The following is a 17,803-nucleotide window of genomic DNA, read 5'->3' on the forward strand; positions in this document are numbered from 1 at the left end:
TATCAATTGTAAATTCATAGTGAATTCTACTCTGAGCCTCAAAGAACCTCAGCCAGAAAGGGAGGGTGCAAGAGAAGCCAGAAAAGAAGAGAGGAGACACAAACATGGCAGGCAGGCCTTCAGCTCTGGGATTGGGCCATGACCTCTGGGAGTCACCCCTTCATGTTCCTGTGTCAGAGATTTCTGATATCCATCACCACTGCTAAGGATCACCTTACCTTTGAACACCCTCTCTGTGCCTCCAGTTAGGCTTTATTCCTATCCTGCTCTGTGTTAGTCAGCTTTCTGTTACTGCAACAAAATGCCCAAGACAATTATGTTAAAAAGAAGAAGGGTTTATTTTGGCTCACAGTTTTGGTGGTTTCAGTCTGTGGTCTGTTTTTTCCATTGCTTTTCAGCTGGTAGTGGGGCAGCACGTCATGGTGAGGAGCACATGGTGGAGTAAGCTGCTCACCTATGAAAGCCAGAAAACAAAATGAGAGACCCAGGAGTAGAGATTGAGAGAGAGGGAGAGGGAAAGTTTGAGGGAGAGAGAGAGAGAAAGAGAGAGAGAGAGACAGAGAGAGGAAGAGACAGAGACACAGAGAGAGGGGTGGGGGAGGGGAGATGCCAGGGTCCCATTACCCCCTCCAAGGACAAAGTCCCCAATGACCTAACTTCCTCCCACTAAGCCCCACCTCTTAAAGGTTCTACTACCTCCTCCTGGCAACACTGAGGATCAAGCCTTCAACCCATGGGCCTTTGAAGGATTTTTCAAGATCTAAACTGTAGCACTCTTTGTGCCTAGATTAGCACTGTGCATCCAGCAGGTGCTCAATAAGTGCATAATGGATGTGTAGTTTTCTAAGAGGATCATTCTCCCTAATCACACCTCTCTGTGTTTCAGGCTCACTGGCTTTCAACTGCCGGCCACCATCGTCAGCGCAGCCACCACGCTGTCCCTCCGCCTTATTAGTGACTACGCAGTCAGCGCCCAGGGCTTTCATGCCAGCTACGAAGGTAGGTGCCTCCTGCCTCAGCCATGGCAGCCTGAGATATTGTCACAGCCGCAGGCAGCAGAGAGGAGCTCTGAGCAGGGTTCTGCAGACTCTGAGCTTGAGCCTGTCCTAACAAGGCTGGTTATTAAGCAGTAACTCAGTTACTGCAGCGGCCTCTCCTGTCTGCCTGGGAATCTAAGAATTGAAATCAGAGCTCAGATTCACTTGTTTATCTTGAAGGCCTGGGAATGTCTGCTTCTCCATCCCCTTTACCTGAGTTTTCTTGTGCTTCTATTTTTAAAATTCTGTTTTATAATGGACGTAATTATATAAGGTAGCTCAGGTTGCTTTAGAAAATAAGAGAATTAGATATATACCTTAAGTAAAAGAAATAAAATAAGCAGCAGAAAGCCCTACATAGTGACTGTAGGAGAGTCAATTTTACATCAGTCAGAGGAAGAATAATCAATTTTTCTGTAATAGCCTGGATTAGGGTTTTTTGGTTTGAGCTATGCAAATAATTTCCACTTTCTTCAGTCTGTTTAAATGTGGTGTTAGAATTCAAATTAACACTAATATCTTCAGATTATACACTATTATTATTATTAACTTTATTATGTTAGTTCAGAAGGTGGTACTGCTAGATCTCTGTCATTTCCCTGGGAAATTTACATCTCATTAATAGGTAATTATGCTGCTCTTGGCTAAGACCTGCACTGCTATTTTGTGTTGAGATCGTTAATGGCATATTTTAAGACTGTTAGTTCTAATTAATAACAGTAATGACATAACACCCTGGTAAAGCCATGCCAATTATTTGAAAGCATTCTTTCCCTTGCCTTTGTTTGAGAACTTGAAGAATACATGATGCTCTCTTGAATGAAGCCTGCAGCAACACAATACGGAAATAGATCTGCCCGTCTTGGCCAGGAGTTCTCCACACAGGGACCACAAGACCCACTTCCTTGGCAAAACCAACTCCAGCTGGTGGGGGCTCAGGAGGCAGCAGTTTGATGCTTTAACCTGAACTATTAAGGCTTCCAGAAAAGCTGTCAGTGAATTTTTTTAAAGGGTAAAGCAGGAGAGTTTATTGAGATAGAAAAGTGTAAAGTGGGGGAGAATTGAGCCCCAAAGTTGTGGGAGGGGAGAGGAGCCCAAGAGAAGGTGCCCAAGAAATGACGTGATCTGAGACTTTTTTTTGTCCATTCTCTCCAGGATGTTGCTCAGTCTCTGTGCCAATTAGGAGCGCAGAAAGCAGCATTTTGGTTGGCTGTTCCTGCAATGTTCTGATTGGTTGGTTCTGCCTTTCCTTCTTTCCATCCTTTAAGGTCACAGGGAGGTCATAATGGAGGTTTTCAGGGTTCCTTCTTTATGTCTCATTACCCGCTCTGAAGAAGTAACCCTAACAAGGGGTGGTGATCTACCCCTCTGGCTGCTTTAAGCTAGAAAGGGGCATTGGTAGGGGGACAGCAGTGAGGGCCTTCTCTCAGAGCCTTATCTAAGGGTCTCTGATAGATGGAGGTCTTTATTTGAGATTCCCATCCTTATCCCAAACCCAGGAGGTGAAAGGGAAATTTAGCTGGCAGGAAACTTAGTTGATGAGTTGCCAGGGCCAGGACCAGGAGAAGGATGTCAGTGGTTTTTAAACTAAAGATTCCTGAAGAGGTTCCCAAGAAAGTTCCACATGCCTTTAATTGGCATAATTCCACTTCACTTTAGTTAGGGCTCCTGACCAGGTCATCCTGGCCAAGCATTCTCTCCAAGTTTGAACCACAGGATTCTTGATAAGACAGCCTTGGGTAAAACTTCTCAAAATGTCAGACTTTGGTCATAGCTCTTCCATGTTTGTTGGCTCTGGGGACATTGTTTCTGGGGGTAGGGAGAACTGAGTTGGTGACACTAGAGTTGGTGCTTGCAGAGACTCTGAGAGTCACGTGCTGGGCGCTAGGTCCTCATGGTGTCCTTATTCCAGCACTCATTGTGGGCCTTTGTCTGGGAACTAGACACCAGACCTTCATGAGACTTTTGAAAAAAATCTGTGCCATTCATCTTGGCCACATTGACTCAGCTCATCAGGAGAACATCGCCTGCACTTCTATCCAGAGTGGGTCTGAGGTACATTCAGAGGGTCCTTTGAAAACTGAGGTTCTAGTGTAATTCATGAGCAGTGTCTATAGTTGGACATTAGGAGGTCTGTATACTCCCTGTAATTAGAGACAAAATTCTGAGAGTATGTGTAACTTGTTCTAGGAAGCGTGTATAGCAAGGAATAGCAAACTTGGGCTCCCTTGCCACATCTAGTCAGCAGTTTATTTTTAGAAATTAAGTTTCATTAGAACATAGACTTGCCCACTCACTCCCACGGTGTCACACATACCACCACTGCAGAGTTGAGGTACTGCAACAGAGACCATGTGCCCTGTAAACCTAGGATACCTACCCTCTGGCCTTTTACAGACAGGTGTGCTGAGCCTTGGCAGTCCCTGGCAAGCTTGCTGGGAGCTAGTAGCTACTAGCCCCAGGGGACTGTTTGCATTTAAATTAATTTAAAGCCAGTGTCATGGTCACACTGGCCTCACATCAGGTGTTTAGAAGCCCCATGTGGCTTGAGGCATCTTCCCATCACTGCAGAAAATGCTGAGGGAAAAGCTGAGCTGGAGCTTCCACCAATGCACACGGGGCCTGTGATGAAAAGACATTACAAAACATTAGGGATAAACCAGAGGCCAGTGGGTCCCTCCTCTCACCTGCCTAGCACAGGTGCGGCAGCCCAGACCTGAGAGCACGCAGCATTCCACAGCAGGACCAACAGGGCAGAAGGACGGGCCTCCCTCAGTCACATGATAAGGTCTGGCAGACACTGGACCAGCACAGACAGGTGGCTATAGCTGTGAGTCTCTGTACCAGTCACCTGTGCAGCCCTTCTGCAAACCTCTCAGGATGTGTGGCTGGCCGTCCTTGCACTGCATGGTGACATAGGTCACAAATAACTGTGCATACAAGGGAGTCAGCCACCCATAAGCCAAGGTTATGGCTATGGCCAAATCCTGTTGGTTTGGCTTGGTGCTGGACCATGGAGATTTGCAACTGGAAAAATGTGAGTTATACTCTCTTACGGTCCACTTTTAAGTGAAGAAGCAAGGAAGAAAAGAGGGTGGAAGGAGCAGGGGCCTGCTGTGAATGTACTACAGGATGTATGCCCACCTGTTGAATTTATTCAAGGAATGGGGGGAGGAGGGATAAAGGAGAATGATGAAGGGGTGAATCCAAGCATGATATATTTGACATACTGTAAGAACATTTATAAATGCCACAATGTACCCCCAGCACAACAATAAAAGAGAGAGAGAGAGATCAAGTAACCCTGCCTTTGGGGATGCAGTGATTGATAAACATGAGTTTCTAGGACCTGTAACTGCCTGTGTGGCTGTGGGCAGACTTTTAACCCCTCTGGGCCTTACTGGGGTTGGAGGAGGGAGATAATTGCACTGTCAACAGCCCTGTATGAAGACTTGGCTCTAGGGAAGGAGGAAAGCCCTCCCTTCCCTTGCCCTCCCCCTCCCCGCTCCTCCCACTGCGCCCCACTACAGAGTCCACCTGAGACATTTGTGCAGAATGGCAAGCAAGCAGGCAGACAGAAAGGCTCCATAGGAGCCTCCCTGCCAGTCTGGGCCACCTGCCCCCACTCGGCGAGGCTCTCTTCCAGTCTCTATTCAGGTGTTACCAGCTCCATTTCAAAATGGCATCAGTGCACTGCTCTTGGTGCCTCCCCCTCCCACACACTTGGCTAGCATCCCTGAATGCCTGCTATCAAAGTGAGTTTGATCCTCCTCCACCTTCACCCAGGGTGTGAAAAGTGCAGATAAGGAACCAAGTGGCTGCTAGGGACTTGGGAAAAAGGTGAAGGCAGGTGAAGAGTGTCAGCTTATGGCTGCTGCAGCTTGAAGAAGATCAAAAGGCCAGTTGTCAAACCCTGACATGAGAGAAGATGCTGGATTTGTAATCCCTGGGGGCACAGCGTGGGCTGCAGCAGCTGGGCGGGAGGGAAGGGGATCACCTTGTATTAAGCACTGACTGTATGCCAGGCACTTTACCTGCATTATCTCACCAAATCCCCCTTGACAACCTCGTGGACAGGCTTTCCTATCTCCATCTCACAGATGTACTGGCCCAGTCTCTGGGGAGGGTTGTGTGCAGCTTAGGGTGACTGATGGCCAGGAGTTTTTGGAGGCTTTTTTAGCACAAAAGCCACTACTCTGTCCTGCACTTTGATCCCTGCAAGCTCCTTGAGTGAGGTAGAGACCTGAGACCATTTCACCAGCAGACACACTGGAGCAAAGTCAGAGGCAGGGAAGACAGGACGCCTGCTGTGGCTTCATTGTCAAGCATTGTCCTACAGAGGCAATGAGAAATGTGCTCCACAGCTTCTTAGCCTGAGGTACCAGAGAAAATACAGGACACCAATTAATTTAAAAGTTAAAATAAATTTTAGGATAAGTATATCCCAAATACTTGGTGGGATATACTTAGACTGTTTCATCTGTTCACCTAAAAATTCAGATTTAACTGAGCATGCTTTATTTTTATTTGCTGGATGTAGCAACTGCATTTTTAGCACCGAGTCTAAAAGTAGACCTCAGGAACACTTTCCCTCCTCTTCTTGCCTCCCAGGTTTGCCTGTTCCTGTCCTGCTATGCCCAGGCAGGGCTGCCTATCCACGTCTAGCCTCCCCTCTGTCATCCCAGTGAGAGTACATGTCGACGTCTCTCTGCACACCCACACACATGTGCAAAGACACAGGGCCATAGGCGTCTGGGATTATGTGACACGTGCAATTCTGTAAAATGGTTAATGGGACTGACGTTTTTTTCCCATGTTAATAAAAGTGGCCCTGGTTTGTCCTTTCTAATGAATTCTGGTGAGGGAGCCATTGTAGTTTGAACATACCATAATTATTTAACTATTCATCTTCTGGGGACATTTAGATGAGGAATACCCTTGTTCATACAACTTAAGCCCTCATGTAATTACCTTATTAAAATAGAGTCCTGGAAGTGCAGTTTCTGGGTCAAAGACTTTGCAGATTTTACCTTTGGATATTTCATTCTAAAGTGTTTTTAGAAAGGTTGTACGGATGCCCACTTCTAGCAACAATTTACGAGCGGGCCCAGGCCCTGTTCCCTCACCTTGCCTATGCTGCATGCTAGTGAGTTTTAAATCAGTTTCATTGATTAAAATGGGTGGAAAATGAAATCTCATTTGTGGTTACAATTTGCATCTCTTTGATTCTAGCGAAGGTGGAGCACCTGTCACCACTTAGTGGCCATTTGTAGATCATTTTGTAAATTGCCTGTCCCAATTTCTGCCCACTTTTCCATTGGGCTGTTAGTATTTTTCTTCTCTTCCTTGTAAGTGGTTTTTGCATATTGAAGATATTAATGTGATGCGTTTCCTTTTGATGTGCAGCAGTTTTAATTTTTATGCCACTCATTTTAAATTTTAATTTTTTTTCTTTTATGACATCTACTTTTAGTGCCATGCTTGAAAGGCCCTTTTCCATGCCAAGATCAGATAAATATTCATTGAAATGTTCATCTTGGGTTTTTTTTTTTTTTTCAGTTTTAGTTTTATTTTTCACTTTTAAACTCTCTGTAGTTGCATTTGTCTTGACGTCTGGCACTCCCCATCTGTCTGTGATGCAGATGCTTGCTGTGTGTCACTGTCTCTCTGAGGGTGGGGAAGCCTGAATCTTCCCCAGTTTGACTCTTGCTACCATTTGGGTGCTGATTTTCCCACCCCAGTCCTCAGACTTCTCCGACCTCCTAATTGTCAAAGGTTGTATGGGATTGCTTGTGTCTATTCCAGGTGGATCACCATATAAACCAGAGTTATGAGCACATCAGAAATGTCAATTAGGTAGCAGTCCTGCAGGTTTTTAATGACCAATCTTGGTTGCACCTTTGCATTTTAGCAGCATAAATCTTGTGTCTACACTCTGATGCTTTTGCAAAGGTGGGCCCATCTCTGAGGGCTATGGTCTGTGAGATCTATTTCATAATTGAGACCCCAAAACAGATACTACTTTGTTTAGCTAAGTCTCACTGTGGTCTTGGTAGCTCACCATCAAAATGCAGGATGCTTCTTTAAGTATTGGACCTGGCACTAATTATCTCTGTATAGAATCTAGGATGAGGGACCCTCAATTTTGCAAACTCTCTGGTAACAAAAGGGGAGAGGTGGCATAGCACAGGATTAAGATCTCAGGTTCTGGGTTCAGACACCTGGAATAAAAGCCTGCCTTGCTCCTCACTTGCTGTGTGACCTTGGGCAAGTCATTTAATTTTTCTGAGTTCCAGCTGCTGTGCCTATAAAGTCAGGATAAGAAAAATACAAGAGGAGCATTCTTAATCTGAGAATCTAGAATGTACCAAAATGTGAAACTTTCTGAGTACCAGCTTGATACCACCTGTGGAAAATTCTATACCTGACTCCATGGAACATAGGCAAAACTCAAGACACAGTGAAAACATTGCATAAAACTCCTATCAGGCTCTGTGTACAAGGTGTATATGAAATATAAACAAATTTTTTGTTTAGACGTGGGTCCCATCCCAAAAACTCTCATTAGGTATAAACAAGTGTTCCAAAATCTGAAAAAAATCTCAAATCCCAAACACTTCTGGTCCCAAGCATTTCAGGTAGGGACACTTAGCCTGGAGGCACTTCATGGAGCTATTGTGCTTATTAAATAGAGAACGTACAAGTCACAAGATGCACTCAGCACAGGACCTGGCAAATTGTCAGTGCTTGATAAATGTCAGCTAATTAATTAAGTTGCTCTCATCCTAACCTTACTTGACCGGGATTCTTGCAGGAGATGGAAGAAATATATCAACTCCATAGATCATGGTCCCAGCCCTACCCTGTCCCTGCTCCTGAGTCTGCACAGAATCTTCCATCCACCTGTTCATGGCATGACTAGTTTTGGAACTACATCAGGGCTTCCTGGGAGAAGCTGCAGAGTGGTATCTGTTTCCTTGGCTTCTAACCCTGCCTGGGAGCATCCCCACTGGATAGAGATGTAGTCTGGGCCCTGCCACCTGGTGCTTTGGAGCCACAGAGACCAAGGAGGAGTTTAGGGCCATCATGACCTCTTCAGATCAGACATGTTGGCTTTAGAGCTCAGGGTTTTGTGACAAGCCCAGTCAGGCCCTAGATTTTTGGCAGCATGGACCTGAAAGCTGAGACACATACACACTCACACTAATATACAAATACAACCCTTTTCCATATAATTAATCAGGGAGTTCATAGATGCCCACTGAGCTCCAGCGCATCTGAAAACCTGAGTCCAAAGAGGCTGACAGCACATGTACAGTTGGTGTTTGATACTCTGTCATTCATTAAGCTAGTATTAATTGAGTGCCTACTCTGTGTAGTCCTGAGTTTACATCCAAACCTTGTTTTCACAGCCACAATTTCTACCCTCTAACCCTCTCCATCTCTCCTTCCAAAGGGGAACTGGGAGGAAGAGGAAGTGCTTAACCTAATGCCACTTATTGAAAGATGCCTTGTTATGCTTCTGTGATCAGTGACATCCCTGGGGTGTCACCTCTGTGTAAGGACCACAGCATGTTGAAGCAGGTGCAACAGACACACCTATGAGGAACAGACAAGGAGGTGACACTCCTTGTTTTTTAATCCTAAGAGAGGCAGGTTAGGAGAAAGCATGGGGACAAAGTGTGCTTTTGTGGCTTTTGGAGGTGGGGTAGGGCTGTAAGGTTGCAGGTAGTCATTCCACTATGCACAGAGGGAGTTGGAGCTCAGAGATGAAACCAGAGCCCAGTGCATCTAGAGCTGTGGACCTCTCCTGGTTCATTCTTCCCTGTAATTAGTCTGCCCATTCTCCTCTCCAGGCCTCAGCCTCTCAGAATTTCCTCATTCTGAAAGAGTCTCCCAATTCTGGGACATTATACAGGCATCTCAAAATTGGGCTAATGGAAGCTATTTTTTTTATATGTATACATATTATGTGTGTGTGTGTATATATATATATAGAGAGAGAGAATATGCAATTTGCACCATTCAGGCCACTTGGGGCCAGAATAGCACGGCTGCAGAGGCCTCCTCCAGGGTGTGAGGCAACAAATGTCCATTTCCTCTGCCCAGGAGGGCTGGCATGTGCTTCCTGAGTGAGCGTGCCCCATTTCCGTTGGCTCTGCCTTGAGAGTTGGAGAACATTCGTTTTAATCAGTACCGTAGAGAAGCAAATTAATACATAGAGATGTGACATTTGAGACAAATTGGGCAGCACTTCTCAATAAGTGGGAAATCAGGATGATTTTCATATCACGTCCTCAATAATCCCACAAATAGTTCATCATGCATAGTGCTATTTCCCCTCTTGGGGAGGAGGATTAACATAGCTCTGAGATGATGTTATGCCAAACTCTGGCATCCTGATGTCCCCACTTCAGTGTGTCAGAAGCCGTGCTAATGGGTGGGGAGCATTTTCAGGTGACTGGATTGCCTTCAGGTTTTGTGCACCTCTACTTTACTTCTCTGTCCCATTCATTCAACAAGGGTTACTGAACATCTGCTCCAGTCAGCCCCACAATGGGCTTTGAGGACACATGAAGACAGGCGTGAAGAATTGGTCCCTACTTCAAGGGGTCCTGGCTTGGGAACACAGGACTGAGAGATGTGGCTTGCCACCCTGGCTTTCTTCCCCTAGCTGTGAGACCTTGGGCAAGTCTCTCCACCAACCTGAACTGAGTTTATAAAACACAAATACTAACGCCCTCCTTGGTGGGTGTAATGAGGGATAAAAGGGTTGATGTGTGGACTGTGCCTGGCACAGAGCAGCTATTCAGTGAATACCAATTTTGTACCACATGGAGGAAGCTGCTCTTGTTTCTGGTTAGCTCTCTGGAGATCAAGTTCAAGTTCTGCCATGTCCCTGCTGAGTGACCTTGGGCAAGGCATAGCACCTTTCAGATTCTCCTGTGAGAAATGGGGTGACTCTCTCTTCCTACAAGAGGTTGTGAGCATTTGTGCTAAGCCGTGGAAAGCACCTAGCATGACATTTGACACCTAGTAGGTACTTGGTAATAGGAAGCTATTATAACAGGGCTGGTGTGTTTGTGGGAGTGAAAAAAAAATCTTTTCCTTGTCAAAATCCTTGTTTGAGCCTTGTAGCTCTTCAAAGGCAGGACTGCCACTTATTTTTTGTTTCTTCTGCCACTGTCATACCCTAGTCCAGGGCACACAGTAGGGACTCTGCAATAGTAGCCAGTATTTGCCACTTCTGATCTGTATGCCATGAGTCTAAGCATATAGGACTTTTATGTGAATTAGCACAGGTGGCTGCCCTGAGGGGACACATATGAGTCCATGGCTTAGAGGGTGGAGTGTAGGCTGGGTTTTAGTCCTTATCTCCTCTCTGCCTGGAACACTTCTACAGCATTTAACCTGAACAACTGTGCATGGTGACCTTGCTCCAGAGCCCTCCTCTTAGGAGTCTGTAGTCTTTCATTGTCCAACAAAACATTCAGAGAATCATTGCATACCAGGATAGAGGGGCTTGGAGAGCTTTCACTTAAAACCCTCTAATTGCTTCCAGGATGGAATCCAAACTCTTTACCTGGCTCTTAGGGCCCTGGGCATCAGCCCCCTCCTCCGCCTCTTCCTCCTCCAGCCAAACTGAACTTTGTTTAGTCCTTGGCTGCACCACAGTCTTGTCTCCCCCATCCTTCAGATGCACTGAGTCCCTCTCAGAACCTGCTCTCCCCCCAACTCTTCTAGTCTCTGTGTAAGCTGAACCCAGAGGCTGCCTCAGTGCACAGCACCCCGTCACATTCTCGCTGCCTGAACTTCTCCATCAACCCCGTGCATCCTGTCCCCTTTCGCCTCCTCCACTCTGGTTGCTTCCAGCTAGTCTGAGCCTTCAGTGGAGCACCAAGGTTATTGTTCAGGGGCCAGGGGAAGAACTGACTCCCAACTCCTCAGTTAACAGCCAGCCTGCGACTTTGAGCAAGTCACTCAGCCTCCTCTGACCTCCCTTGTCATAGGAAGACAATAACAATAATGAGCCCTGCTCCTGGCATTTTTGTTGGGAAGACAGGAAGCAGTGTGTCAGGTGTTTGTGAGTTATTAGGATTGCTGTTTGCCGCTGTGTCCACCCCAGAGTCTGACACACAGTAAATGCTCAATAAATATCATTTAAATAAGCTAATGGGTAAATGACCATCTCACCCAACATAAAAGGCTAGACAAGGAAGAGATCTGTTCACGGTACCTGGTCAGAAGATACAGCTGTGGTTGGTGTCCCAACCACAAGAACAAGAACTACCGAATAAAGTATGACAGGCCGTGAGTGAGGAGACATCCCAAATTCAGAGAGACTAATATAGAAAGGCCTGTGCTCTAGAACACATGAAATATGGTAAGTGTTTAATTGCATCTGCCCTCTCCACCTCAGCCTCAGTTTGGGGGACTCGGTGTCCTGACCTCTTCCCCGAGCCTGGAGCTCTCTGCCTGTCAGGTTGCCTTCTCTTCAGCATTCAGGTGCAGCTCTGGACCGTGTGATCATCCTTAATTTCTCCTTTCAGCTTCCAGTCTCACGACTTCTCAATTTTCTGCACCAAACTCTATTTAACACCTATTAGCTCAGGTCTTCACTGATAAACTCCCTTTACACGGGAGGCAACAGGGCGCCCCAGGTGGGACCCTTCCTCTCAGGCCTGTGCCCTAGGGCAGGGAGGCCACAGGACCCCAAACAGGGCTTGCTCCAGATCACCACCAGCCCCTCCCATAATGGCTCCCATGGTTGCTGAGAAACCTCTGAATGGACTCAGGTGTGATTTCTCATAACAGGTCAAACAGCCTTCAACCACTGCTCTGTGACTGTGGCTGGACACACTGGTCTCTCTCCCTCCAACGGACTTGAGCCAATTGACCCCATCAGAGCGTCCGCCACTGGCCCAGTCATGGAGGTTTGGGGGACATTTGTTCCTTGGGGACAACGCATCAGTCCTGCAACCTGCCGAGCAAAGTCTTTTGAATATTACATGGAGTATTTCAGCACCCTCCCTCTTGTTGATGACTGGTCATTGTTTCTGGATTGTTCTTTGCACCCCTCCCTTCCTTACTGTAAATAATTGAGTGTTAGATCCACTGACAATGCATTTCAACAGCAGGAGAGGAAGACATTCTCCATGTTAGGTGGGAGAACTGGTTTAGAGACTTGGTGGCAGACAGAGCCCATCTTCATCCTTCCTCTTTCCACACTTAGCTGTCTGGGTTGTTCACAGCCCTGGATCCTCACATGAACTGCGGCCTCTGTGAGTTTGGAGCTCAGAGATGGAGAGACAAAGGAGCCAGATACCCATGGTGTCTGCAACAGGGCCTTGCAGACACCAACACATTACTCAGGCAGGAGCCAGGCTTTAGCTGCCTTGGATTGAAAGAGAAGGAAGTCAAGGCCCAGAGAGGGGAGTGACTTTGCCCCATCCCCATGGCATCCAACACAGAAGGGTTCTATACAGTTTGAAAAAATCTGTCTGGTTCTGAAGCTCCTATTTTGTCTATTATGTGTTGTCTTTTTGTTGTTGTTGTTGCAGAACTGGGGTTTGAACCTAGGGCTTCTTACTTGCTAGGCTCTGTTATTTGAGCCATGCCTCCAGCCCTTTTTGCTCTGGTTATTTTGGAGATAGGGTCTTGATTTTTGCCCATGCCAACTAGGACTGCAATCCTAGCTGAGTTGACAGGTGTGTGCCACCACATCCAGATTTTATCCTTTGAGATGGAGTCTTACGGACTTTTTTTTTTTTTTGCCCAGGATGTCCTGGAACCACAATCCTCCTGATCTCAGCTTCCCACATAGCTAGGATGATAGGCACATACCGCTGCACCACTATTTGCTGAGAATGGGTTTCATTAACTTTTTGCCTGAGCTGGCCTCGAACCTTTATCCTTCTGGTCTCAGCCTCCAAGTAGCTAGGATTACCAGCATGAGCAACTGGTGCTCAATTTGTGTTGCCTCTTAAAATAAGTCCTACACAGCAGTCTGGGCCTACTCATACGATCTGTCCCCAACTTCACAGAAGGGGCCCAGTAGGCAATGCTGGAGCATCTCCTAGGGGCTGTGGTCCCCAGTCTTGGCCTTGTGGTGTCACTGCCTTGTGGTATCCTGCCTTGTGGTTGATGGCTTGGCTCTTCTGCTCTGTGAACCTTCCCTTCAGATCTCAGCTTCCTGTTTCTCCCACCAAACCTTTATCCAGTCGTCTTTTCAGAGTAGCAGATTGGGTTGGCAAGCAGAAGTTAATATTGGGAGGTATTGGGGCAGAGGATGGACAAGTCAGACCTGTTGCAGCCTCAGGGCCTCTGTGCATTCTATTCCCTTTGCCTGTACTGCTTATCAGATGTCCCCACGGCCTTCTCTCACCTCTCATTTAGGTTCCCTAATCAAGAAGCCATTCCCGGCCACACTATAGGCATCCCTATCCACTTCTTCCCCTTTCCCTCTGACTTAGGATCATTTGCTCATTGCCCATCTCCCTTATAGGAATGTGAGCTCCTGCTGTCAGGTATTCTTTCCTGTCTAGCTCTCTGCTGCCTCCCCAGCTCCTAGAACAGAGCCTTGCACACGTTAGAAGTGCAGTGAATATTTGGTGAGTGAAGGAGATCAAAGACTGGAAGACAGAAAGCCTGGACATTTGAGCAAGTATGAGGAATCCCATAGGGCGGAGGTGTGGAGTAGAACCAGGGAGGCAGCGGTTGCTGGGGTGGGGTGAAACTCAGGACCACCATGCAGCACTTGGGAGCTTGTGCTTTATTCTCAAAAAGGGCCTGTCACTGAAGGGTGTTAGGGTGGTGATGTAGTGAGGTCTGCACTTTAGAGACAGCAAGGAGGGTGGGGCCAGACTATAAGCAAGGGGACCTGTGTTCAGCATGGAGCCTGCTGGGACCTGTGCCAGCCCTGGGGACAGAGCCAGGGACAGGGGAGACCTGCTCAGGATGGGTGTCTGTGATGCTGGAACAGAGGCACCCCCTGCACGTGGAGCCACTTGCCTTTCATTCTTGCTTTAGCAAAAGTGTTCAGAATATTCTTGGCTGTTCTACTCACTTTCATGATGGGACTGTGATGGACTGAGCTGTCACCTCAGAGTCTTGATGAGGTGATTAATACCTGAGGGCTGTGTCTCCAGGCATAAGCAGCCCCCAAGCTCATATTCAGAAACTGTACAGAGGATGCTGAGCAGAGAGAAAGAGCAAGTGCATGGGGCAATGGTGACTGCGAGGATGACAATGACAGTTGGCGCTGCTTGAGCTGTCACCAAGCACCAGGGACTCTTCTAAGTACCTCACATGTTAACACTTAATCCTCTCAGTGATCTCGTGAGGTAGCCACTGATGTCCCCATTTTACAGGTGAGGAACAGAAAAACTAAGTAACTTGCTTGAGGTCACACAGCTGGCAATAGGGAGAATATGGGTTTGATCCTAGGCAGATTGACTTTGGCCTACCAAAAGGAATACAATAATGTTCCTACCAAAAGGAATACAATAATGTCACATAACTGAAACTTGCAGATCAAAATAAAATATGCCACCGTAAGAGGGAGCAAGGTACTTCGCTCAAGTGCTTTTTGTACTCTGGCATTGTACTTTACAAAAACTAACAGTAGGAAAGGATGGAGTGATCAGACGATATTCAAATTTCTGTACAACAAAACCATCTAAAATAAAAAATGAGTCTGTGTGTGGAATAACATATCAACTGTGGCAGCAGAGGATTTACCCCTGCGTTTTGTAAAGAACCCATATGAAGTGATAAGGAAGATATCCAGGAGTTCACTGTAAAAGAGATAGGGACTCAGGAAAGCTATTTGGTCCCTCTCGTTAACAAAATCAGATGAATTAAAACAACAAAATGACACTTCATCCCATTAAATTAGTCCCCAAACTTGAGAGGACCTGTACAATGCTGGGGTGGTTGCAAAGAAATGGACACATTTTTCCATTGCTGATAGAAATTAGTCCTTGGAGAATACAACTTGACAGTATATATCAAGAGTCATAAAATGCTCGTGTCATTTGACCCAGTAATTTCCCTCCTGGGAATGAATCCTACAGAAATAATTCAACAGAAGAAGAAAGTTATATGCATGAAAGTGTTGATTTCAGCATTATTTATAATGATGAAAAACTGGGAACTGTAAAAATGTCCAACAATAGGGGAACGGTTAGGAAAATTATGGTGTAGCTACCTAATGGATTTATGTGGCCATTTAAAATTATAATAGCATTACTTAGTAATATAGAAGGATGCTTATGATATTATTTTCAGTGAAAAAAGCAGAATGCAAAATTGTTTCCTCGCATTTATTACAACCATTTAAAGTAGGTCTTATAGGGAGACAGGAACCAAATGGAAATAAAAAGGGGACCATTGACATGGATGAGCAGTTAGCTTGTGGATGATTTTTTTTTTTTTTGAGTTCCCATTATGGCTGTTGTGGTGGTGTTTGTGTGATTAGTAGCAAATGGGAGAAAATCCAAAATCAAAGACTAAAATCAACAGCAGTGAGGTCCTTGCTTGTCAAGGCTTCATTTGGCTATGCACATAGCATGAGTCAAATGCCACATGGCTCTATAAATAGAAGTATAGTGAGAGGGAGGCATTCAGAGGAAGGAACCCACACAATAAAACTGCCTAAACAGTAGAAAGGTAGTTTTGAGGGATATGGACTATGTTTCCAGCACAAGACCTAAAACTGGGTAGGTTTTTTTTTTTTTTTTTTGATGTAGTAAGGATTTATTATTAAAACTATATAAGAATAGTTGTAACAACTAATTAATAGAATTATAGAATTAGATATCTGATGATAATAATCTATTTTGAGATAGACAAGTGCAGTGGGAAATATTTTTTATTATAAATTTTTTAAATTAGGATATATTTGTTATACAAGGGGGGATTAGAAACCCCTTTGAACATGAACTTAAATATTAATAATGTAGCTGGGTGCCAGTGATCATGCCTGTAATCCTAGCTACTCAGAAAGCAGAGATCAGGAGGATCACAGTTTGAAGCCGGCCCATCACAAAAAAGGGCTGATGGAGGGCTCAAGGTGTAGGCCCTGAGTTCAAACCCCAGTACCACACAAAAAATATCAATAACGTAAGACTGGGTTAGTATCTAGAGGAATGAATGAGAGAAGAACAATCACACAAAGGACAGTTGAAAGATCTGGAAGTGACTTGAGGGTTTGTCACATTGAAGACAAATGTGGGTCCCTTCTGGATTGCTCTAGAGAGCAGGACATTGTCCAGTGGAAAGATGTTAGACACAGGTGAATTTCAAACCAGAATTGATAAGTTTTACAAAGCTCTAGTGGCCATAAGCTAGAGTATGCTGCCCTGTGAGGTGAAGACTTCCCCATCTCTGGAGATGACTAAGCCAAGCTTTGACTGGTCATGTCTAGCAGCGATGCTCTTGGCTGTCTTCTCAAACCAGTTTATGTCCTAGATTTCACCAAAGTTAACATTCCAGTGGTTTAAAGATGTGCCACTATTTAATGCCCCACTAGGAAAGGAAAATTCTGTCAACTAAACTATGACATAGCCTTGAATATAAGATTCATCCTCATTTCTGAGCTGTTTAATGAGAAAAAAAAAAAACAACCATGAAATACCGGAGGGACCCTTGGTACCCTGGGGTATATTGGGGTGCCCCAATCTTTAGCACAGGTTCCGATCTCCTCACACAGAAAAAAAGAATGGATACAATCTGTACATGTATATATCAAAGCCAAATCGCAAACAAATATATAGTGTAAATGAATATTTATAAACTATATAAAATTACACGTACAAGTGTATAGACACATATATCGAGAGAGAAGGAGAGACTGAGAGAGAGGGAGAGAGGGAGAGAGGGAAAGGGAGAGGAATCAAATGCAGCAGGCATGGTCTGAAAGATAGCAGAAGCTGCGGAGACAAGTGTGCAGGAGCAGGCCTCACTAGCTTGAGCCTTGGACCCCAGGTGTGTGCACACACATTTATTTTCTCTGAGTGAGAAGGTGGGCTGAACTGGGAGTGGGTGGCCTGGTGCCTTCTGTAGTCCATGACAGAAGTCTCATGGTACTGTAACACACTTTAAGTCAGCAATTCCTCATCCATTAGTTTGATTGACTTTGATTCTAAAGCACTTTCTCAGCCCTGCCCATCAGGTCCCATGAACAACCAAACCACAGGAACTCAGGCATGGGGCAGATTCCCTCCCACACCCCTGTCCTGCGTTCCTGGCGTTTGAAACCACTGATTCAGAAAGCTGCAGGGGCGTGAGAAGGCATGGTGGTCTCACCTGGCCCATTCCACCCTCCCCAAGTACAGATAAGCTAGATCAGGGAGGGCTGCTGGTGCCTGTATGCTCTTACCTGACTTCTAGAAGCAGGAAGCAGCCTAGATGATGGGATGAGCTCTGGAACCACATAGGTCTTGGATGAATGTGCCACTCACTGTTCTCTGGGGAGTGCTCTGTGGTATCTCAGGGTGTCTGTAACTCAGCTGTAACTGCCTGGCTCCTGTGAGCTGCAGCAGGGTCGTGGGCAGCCTTACCCAGTGGTCTGAGTATTCTTCCTGCTCCATTCTGTGTGAAGAACACAGACTCTTCATACCCCTCCCCATGTCATGGATGGTCATGGGAGACCTCCTTCCCTCCTGGGCAGTGTGGCTGGATGAGCCCAGGGAGAAGGCTCCTTTCTGGGCTGTGCATCCCACTGCCTTGGAGATCAGCGCAGGCCCTGCTTAGAGATACATGTG

The 17,803-nt window shown here is 45.9% G+C and overlaps 1 protein-coding gene across 4 annotated transcripts in view; it reads left to right on the forward strand.

Annotated features, from left to right (window-relative positions):
- Positions 1-17,803, forward strand: part of Csmd2 (CUB and Sushi multiple domains 2) — a 546,763-nt gene that overhangs the window by 99,837 nt on the left and 429,123 nt on the right. For all 4 annotated transcript variants that reach the window (XM_074080637.1, XM_074080638.1, XM_074080635.1 and 1 more), the window contains exon 3: positions 887-999. In XM_074080637.1, the coding sequence (XP_073936738.1) occupies positions 887-999 (113 nt within the window). The remainder of the gene's footprint in view (positions 1-886; positions 1,000-17,803) is intronic.

Source organism: Castor canadensis, chromosome 7 (assembly GCF_047511655.1).
Source record: "Castor canadensis chromosome 7, mCasCan1.hap1v2, whole genome shotgun sequence".
In the NCBI taxonomy this organism is placed as follows: domain Eukaryota; kingdom Metazoa; phylum Chordata; class Mammalia; order Rodentia; family Castoridae; genus Castor; species Castor canadensis.